Source organism: Phalaenopsis equestris, unplaced genomic scaffold (genome assembly GCF_001263595.1).
Source record: "Phalaenopsis equestris unplaced genomic scaffold, ASM126359v1 Scaffold000531, whole genome shotgun sequence".
Taxonomy (NCBI): domain Eukaryota; kingdom Viridiplantae; phylum Streptophyta; class Magnoliopsida; order Asparagales; family Orchidaceae; genus Phalaenopsis; species Phalaenopsis equestris.
This window is the reverse complement of record NW_018164971.1, coordinates 413,995-422,342: the sequence shown is the minus strand read 5'-3', so window position 1 is coordinate 422,342 and position 8,348 is coordinate 413,995. Positions and strand designations below refer to the sequence as shown.

Sequence of the window (8,348 nt, the reverse complement as noted above, 5' to 3'; positions counted from 1 at the left end):
GATTTGAGATAAAGTGCTCTTTCATCTAAACTATGAAAATTATGGGGTCAGTTTGACTTCATCTTTTTCAAAACTAAATTTTTTTTTTTAATGTCCTTCCGAAGCGGGCAACGGGATTTCAATTCCGATGACCGACAGCTTCTTACGGCAAACCCCACACCAAAAATAGTGCCGACACTCATGTCGCCTCAGTCTCATAGCTTTGGGAGGCAATTCTACGGTTGTGTCAATAGTGTTTCAGCTCGTTGCGGCTTCTTCCGGTGGGCTGACAGTCCCACATATTACACTGCCAGCAATCATGGGAATCTGATATTTTCCCAGGTTGATAGTAAAGCAGAGGACAGGCATAGCCAGAGTTTGAAATTAAATATTTTAATATTTCTCATTGTAGTTGTACTTGTCTTTATCTTTTTTTATTTCTTAGTGTGAGAACTATATTGTGAGAACTATATGTCATCTTTTGGAACTGATTTGTGATGATTGTATGTTTCTGCATTATATGTTTTTGTACTACCAATAAGCTATTTTGAATAAGCTGCCCCAAACAGTTTTACCAGACAGGGGCAGGAATGTCATTTATACCATCATAACCACCAATAAGTTATTCTGAATAAGCTGTCCTAAACAGCAAGTCAGATTATTCAGATTATCAGAATAATCTGCTGATACAGATTATTAAATTATCAGAATAATTTGTTTATCAGCAGATTATAAATAATCAATAGCTGCCCCAAACAAACCCTTAATTTTTGAAACACCTTGAAGAATGAGCACAACATTATGTCATTCACTCTTCCATTAATTGAAAAACTAGAAATGTAGAATTGATGGAGGCAAAATAGTAAAATCAGCAGAAAAAAAGAACGAGATTAGAAGAGAGAAAACTTGATATGTGGAAAAGAAGGAAACGAAGCAAAAAAATCCAAACAAGAAAACCAGTAATCCACTCATTTTTTAGAGTATTTTGGACCTTTCGCACTCTGAAACAGTGGAATGGAGGTCCTATGTCACGATCCCAAAATGGCGATAAATGCCTTTCCGATAGAATCATTTACGGAGAAGTAGATCGGCCAAACAAACAGCGGGCATTCTCATAGCTTTCTCTGAGACGGAAAGGAGGCGAGCCTTTCAAACGAGCCCTTAATCAAAACTTTACCCTAGATACTTAAAATATAGCATCGGCTAAGGTGATCAATGATTAATAATAAAGTGTCCAATTCATAAGCTAAAAAAGTCACAACAAACTCAATGGTCAAAAGTTCAGGTCGCAGCAACCAGCTTACTGCCTATTATTGTAGAATACAGATCGTTAACTTGAAGCTGCACTGAAATATCCCAAGGCATCCTAGCTCCTTTGATTGGCTCAACGAACTTTGACTAATGAAAATAGGGGATCTTCGCAGGATTTGCCCTTCATCCCCACCACAGTTGTCCATACCAAAAACATAAGACATAAATATTAAAAAGTTCGTCATCATAGAGCAAGTATACTGAAAACTAAAGTCAAGTGATCCCCTTAATCAAAGGGTCTCGCCCAAAAAAAAGGTAATTAACCACACAAGCCCCACAGGAAGTGTTGGTTTCCAAATCTACTCCAAAACCAATAGCAAAAGATATTTGTCCATTAAATCAATGCGCCTTTAGAAAATGAATCTTATCCACAGCAAGATTACAATGAGTTTCACTTCAAGAGCTAACAAGAAACATAAATCATATTTTTAAAAATGCAATAAAAGTAAAACAGAAACTAGAATGGTAAAATTTATTAAAGAAGACCGGATTTAGAAACTAGAATGGTAAAATTTATTAAAGAAGACCGGATTTGATAACTAACCGTTTGCTCAATATTATAGGTTGGAATGACGACACCACCCCAAGATTCAAATCGATAAACATCCAAATAGTTTCTCTACAATATAAAGGTAAAGAGATAAAATGAAAGTAATAATTAAACATATTGGCAATAGTACTACAAAAAAATAATTTTTGCTAATTACCCAGTCTAGATTAAATTCAAAACGATAAAGTTCATAGAAAGTGTAATTCAAAGAAAGGTCAAAAGTTAAGTAATAGATTAAAAAAGAAAGTTACAACTATGCACATTGGAATTTTTTTGAACTTTATAATGAGCAAAATGAAGCACATGGACCTTCATGGTATGCTAATCATGATATGAGACAGCTTTCTGATCATATTTGTACTTGGGAACATGATAGGCATGCTAGAGAAAAAGCAGGAAAATGCTGTCCCACATAAATTATTCTTTAACAGAGTATGACTTTGTACCAAAATCAACAAATTATATCCAATATTTCTATTTTTAATTTGAAAAAAACTGGTCATATCAACATGCAAAAGAGCATAGTATTAGAAGGTTTGCAGTAGATATATCAATTTCATATTAAAAATTTCCAAAATGCCAAGGGAACTGCTATTCTCATACAAACAGAGGACATGCCATCAACATCTGTAAAGGAAATCTGAAGAATCAAATCATTGATGAGCAATCCAGCCATGAAAATAAAAATAGACACCGTTCAAACTAAGTTGAATAATAAAATTTAGCATTCCAATATTAAATAAAAAAACATTTACATACATGCCACCCAATTCCTATGTATTTACGTATCCAAACCCTAAACTTTACTTTGTACATATCTAACACCCAAATCTTTCATATCACATCAAAAATACCACCATTGTAAAATTAAAAAAGTGAAATACACATTTTCATGCAAACATAAAAATTGAATTTCACATGTTAGGTATATATATAAATACATAGGTATTGAGTGGTACGTATGTAAATCTTCCTAAGAAAGTAGCAAACAGTGTGAAAGATTATCTTCGACCATGAACATAATTTGAAAGCATCAAGAGCTCCTATTAGAGTAGAATGAAGTGTAAGAAGAATGTTACTCACTGCTATTATCGCAAGCCCAGTAGCAGAGAACCGTTCACCAGCAATGTCAATCTCAACCGTAGTTCCAGCACCAACAGCTGGTTGAGATACACAGGCAAGGAAATGGCGCACAACAAATTCATACAACCTCTAGAAGAGGAAGACAAAGACCAATTAACAGACTACAATCAAAAAAAAAATGAAAAGCATAGAAAAAAAATTTCACTGCACAGGAACTGAAAAAATAATAATAATAACAAAACACCATCAAATGTTTTACTGCTACCGCTCACAACTGGTGAGGAAGACAAGGACAACTGGTGAGGAAGACAAGGACAGGACACACACACACACACAGAAATCACCAACTTCTGCCTGAATATGACTTCTTAGGAAGTTACAAACCTTATGGTCTTCAGTCCACCCTGGTTCACCAACAGAGAACTTTGTTGGATGAATAGGAGGATGTGCTTTATCATCATGCCCGCCATTACTAGGATTTCTCCAAAGCCTCACCTCAGGGTCCAAAAGCTGTTGAGCATATGAACCCCAAGTTGGATGTGCAACTTGCTCGTGTACAATAGCCTGAGAATCAAATTGCAATCAACATTGTTCCGAAACCAAATGTTGTTGAAAAGTCATAGTTATCCTTCATATTTTCCAAGGTATTTAGAAAGACGTTGACTTTTAGAGTCAAATATTCTTAGGTTCAAAAAGGAGAACTACATTTGCTCTCAGCAGTGGGTTAAAATAAGAAAATGAAAACATAAAATCTGTATAATAAGAACAAGCATCAAAATAATAGCCAGCGTGACAATATTCGAATGAGTACACGTAAATGGCAAAGTATACTTTAAAAAAAAGAGTTTCAAGCTTTTAGGACAATATATTTTAAGAAAATCATAAAATAATAAAATGCCCAATAGATTGCTCTAATAAAAAAGTTGAAAACAAATAATAACTACAAGTCTGTAATCATTATGACAAAGACAACATCCATCCCAAACCACTATCAAAAGCATAAAAATACCAAAACAATTTCAAAATATACAAAATGTAAATGTATAGCCAAAATCCCTTGGAGGGGTCAAATGAAGGGCAACTAACAAGTTCGACCAGCCGGCAGCACAACAACCAAAAAAAAAAATGATGAAGATTTCAGACAAATCAGCTAGTAAAGTCCATCAACTAGGACGACCAATTCAGCAAATCAACTCAGCCAATCATCCACAGAAAATCCCACGTCGAGTTATCAACAAAAAGTCAGATCAACTCCGTCAACTCGCACAAAAGTTGAACAGACTAACAAGATATGCGAGCCACATATTCGGCTATATTGATTGGTAATTTATTTCGTTGTGTCTGCAGTTTTTTTTTTTTTTTTGGGTGGCATTGTGTGTAGCAGAACTTGAATCGGCTTAGTCTATAAATAGAAGTGGCCTCTGCAAGTAAATGAGAGAATCAAACTTTCAAAGGGCTTCTTAGAGGAATATTTGGAAATTCGACCAAGAATAGATCCCGAAAGAATCAACAAAAAATTCTCTAAAACCACTTCAACCAATTCTCTATAACCACTCCATTGGCAATAAAAAACTTCAAAAGACTTTCCCTCTTCCTGTTGGTTCTTTTTTCTTCTCCAATTCCTCCCTCCTTAACGCAACTTTTTCCTATATGATACATCCACAAACATTTCAGGATTCAACATTCTTGAAGGTTTTATTCAATATCAAGTACAAAGTACTTTTTGTTACTTGAGTAGCATTACGTGTAGCATACCTCAGCCTAGCTCCATCTATAAATAGAATTGGCCGCCACAAGATAAGGGGGAAGCTTTTCACATAAAAAGAGAACTTTCAAGGGGTTTCTTACAAGATTTTTTTGAAATTTGGGGAAATATTGAACTCTAAAGTTTCCATAAACATCGTAACCATTCAATAGGCAATAATAAAATCCCAAGAGATTTACCCACTTCCACTCAGTTCAATTTTTCTTGTATGGTTACTTTCTCCTTACACAACTTTTACCTAGGTTGTATATCAATAGACATTTCAAGATCAAACAGTAACGGTGAAAAAGTATAATACCACAAATCAGAGTGGGTGCAACTGCTAAATTAGAACTAATGAATCTAAGGTCCCTAAATAAATAAAAAAACAAAAAATAAGTGAAAAAGAAATGGAAGCATTATTGTGTATCCTTACAACTATCGTGATTAGAGATGTTTGATACAGTCATACAACTATGCCATTCAGTTCTTTTAAAACAAATGAATGGTGATCCCATCGTCTTCCTCCTCCAACTCGCATGCACATCAATTGAAGGAAAACCTTATGTTCTAAGTGTACTAGAAGAAAAACCCAAGGAAAAAAAAAATACGGAAAAGGATGAGTCAAACAATAGAAGTTTTATTGTAATGTCAAAAATACCTTATCTTCCCTGAAAAAAGCATGAGACTTTATATCAGATGAAACAAGTAAATGAGAAGTAATGATTTAACGTTAAAAAAAAGGCAAGAAAAAAAAAATGGACGCTTTATAACATGGCAAGATTAACAACGAAATTAAGTACAAACTTGTAAATCTGTGTTAACAGAGAAGCCATCTGTCTCTGTGCGTGGATAACTGATGTATCCAGCCTGATAAAGCTCCTCAGCTACCTAGTATTTGAAAAAGAAAACATGTAGAAGATAGCCACAGAAGATGAAACAATCAAAAATAAAGAAATACAATAAGATATATTGGTTCTACTTACTATAAATACCAATGTTTTTACCTTCACGTGCAAATGAAGCGAAACGTGTGACGCTCGCTTTGCTAAGGTGGGCTTCGAAGTGTTGATGTTAATTTGCAGGGTTTTTTTTTTACAATTAATAAGTTTTTAATTGGTGTAGTAAATTGATAGAAATTGTTTGAAATTTTAATTTGCAGGTTTACCTTCAATAATTATCTTCAAGTTATGTATTGTGACATATTTTCTTCTATTGTATATTAACTTTTAAGTCATACTTTATATTATATAATTGTTCATGAATGTATTTATAAATTAGCAGTTTTGTATAACCTATTAGCACTTTGGCTAATAGAAGCATTGATAAGCTTTGTGCAATTCGCTTGGAAGAAAAAATAAAGTATTGTGCAATGCACTGCATTGCGCTTTGTGCATTGCGCTTTGAAGAAACCATGGTCCAAAGATTGTGAAAAAACAAGCCTATTTTCTATGCTATTAGTTTGCCAAGTACCTTTATAGAATGAATTTTACCTCTTTTTGCACATCCTTCATCAAAACATGTGCACGAACAATAATTTAGTTAACGATCATTAAAATAAACCCTAATGTTTCTCATACCATTTCCCAACTAACTTTTGATTTCATACATCACTAATTTCAACATAACAGCATCTCAACCTTATAGGCTAGGAAAGAAACAATTAAACAAAAGAGACTATTTTCATGATGGTGTATGAACAGAGCTAATGTCAAATAAATCAAAGTAGAAAACCAAACCACCAAGGCAACAATTACAAACTTCTTACCTTCATGGTATGTTCTGAACTCATCCTAAAATATCTAGATGCTCGTTTCTGGAGCTCAACAGTACTTAAAGGATGAGGAGGATACTTCAACTTTTCCTTATGTTTAACATCAGTGACCTGAAAAAAAAATCCTTCTATCATTTAAGCTCATCAGCAAAACAAATCACAACTTCGAAGCATCAGTATGTCACTGACAGTTGCCATGGGTTCTTCAACACACATCTCATAAACTATAACAGCACATGTGTAGTCAAAGAGGTGTCCTCGCCTGCAAACAAAAAAAAGGGGGAAATTTACATATGTAGCACACAATTGTTCTATATTTACATATCCCGCATATAAAGCTTCATATTTACATACATAGCACTCTGGTGCTGTAAACCTATGCATGAAAAGGTATATTTCACTTCTAAAAAATGGTAATAGTGCTATATTAATGTGATAGTAAAGATTTGAGTGCTATGTGTGAAAATATGAAAGTTTAGGTGTGAAGTATGTAAATACATAAAAAATGAATGCTATGTATGTAGCCGCCTCAAAAAAATTTGAAAGTGATCTTGGGGAGACACAAGTCAAGTTGAAAATGCAACAGATTATCTCATTACATCCAAGAGAAAGTAGCAGTGCCCTCTTCTGAAGTATGAGAACAATTAATGGTCCAGAACTCTTCAGGTTCGTGCGCCTGTATCTCCCAATATCGTTCAACTATGAAGCCCAAAGTAGGAAACTGCGGAGAGAAAAAAAAACTAACATAAGAATGGCTCACAAACCTAATGACACTCGGATTTAGAATATTTAACAAGCTAACATTGTTTCTGTTTACTAAACCTGACAAGGGCCATAACTCAGAACAATACTTCTATCATCCCCAGCAAAATCCAATACAAATGTATCTCTTAGAAGCATTGTCTGAAACCTAGTAAATGATGCACCAATTCGCAAGTCAATTTCCTGCCAAGCGTTCCCATTATTAGCATCTTTACAGGTTTTCAAAATAAGTGAGTAGAATAAAAACTGAAAGTTGACTACAAAAAAGGAACTGAAAAAAGAAAAAAAAAACAAATGGGTTGATATGAAAAGAGAGAAATAAGTCATAAATGCTTCTCAAACAATCACCTGTCTGGCATCCACTGCATCTGCGAACAATTTGTTGGGCCGAACAAGATTCTGGACGGCTGCATGTATCTCCCTGTCATTTTGCAATTCCCATGGGATGTCAATGAAGGAAGTAAATCAATTACAATCAGGATTTAAAAGACTCACTCCTATATGTTAATACCTATCAATCAACGCTGAGAAACGAGCTCTCCATATGTTGAGGTGACTATTTACAGAAGTGCAAACATCAACAACTTCAAATGCAATATTTTCCCCTTCCCTGTCGCAGTCAAGCCACAATACAAGCCACTGGCACCTTCTAGCTTCCTCTTCCAACGTCCTTTTCAAATCCAACTTGTCCTGCACACGATTAACACCACTTCTGTATTCTGAATAGTTCAATGAGTTTTAGGTTCTATTAAAAAGTTTGCACAAGCTCGTTGCTGGTTTGTATGAAATTAACCTATCACTACTGCTACAGAGTTTTCCAGTTGGTCTGCAAGTGTATATCCAAAGCTATAAATCCATTTAAGAAGTACAGAAGTAATATAGAACCTTTTATTATATGCCAAGTTATTGAAAAAAAAAAAACCTTCAAAAACTAAATTAAAGTTTCAAAAATTACACACGGTTACAGTAGCAAATCCATCAGAGAGTCCACAACAAGCAAAAGCAATACCAATAAAAAAAACCAAGCATTCTCACCAAACCCTAAAAGACAGAAAACCGTTTGAGAAAATGTAGCGAAGTTTACTAACCTCAGGAACGTACTTGCGGATAGGCGCATGGTAGAGGTCCGCGGGGTCGCAGGAATG

The 8,348-nt window shown here is 34.6% G+C and overlaps 1 protein-coding gene across 1 annotated transcript in view; it reads right to left on the bottom strand.

Moving 5' to 3' along the window:
- The window catches only part of LOC110028783 (DNA topoisomerase 3-alpha), a 152,681-nt gene that overhangs the window by 144,064 nt on the left and 269 nt on the right, over positions 1-8,348 (bottom strand). Inside the window, exons 2-12 of the mRNA XM_020730774.1 lie at positions 8,292-8,347; positions 7,715-7,893; positions 7,552-7,624; positions 7,264-7,386; positions 7,041-7,162; positions 6,631-6,703; positions 6,436-6,552; positions 5,475-5,558; positions 3,308-3,487; positions 2,924-3,052; positions 1,835-1,909 (exon numbers count right to left, since the gene is read on the bottom strand). Of these exons, the coding sequence (XP_020586433.1) occupies positions 1,835-1,909; positions 2,924-3,052; positions 3,308-3,487; positions 5,475-5,558; positions 6,436-6,552; positions 6,631-6,703; positions 7,041-7,162; positions 7,264-7,386; positions 7,552-7,624; positions 7,715-7,893; positions 8,292-8,347 (1,211 nt within the window). The remainder of the gene's footprint in view (positions 1-1,834; positions 1,910-2,923; positions 3,053-3,307; positions 3,488-5,474; positions 5,559-6,435; positions 6,553-6,630; positions 6,704-7,040; positions 7,163-7,263; positions 7,387-7,551; positions 7,625-7,714; positions 7,894-8,291; position 8,348) is intronic.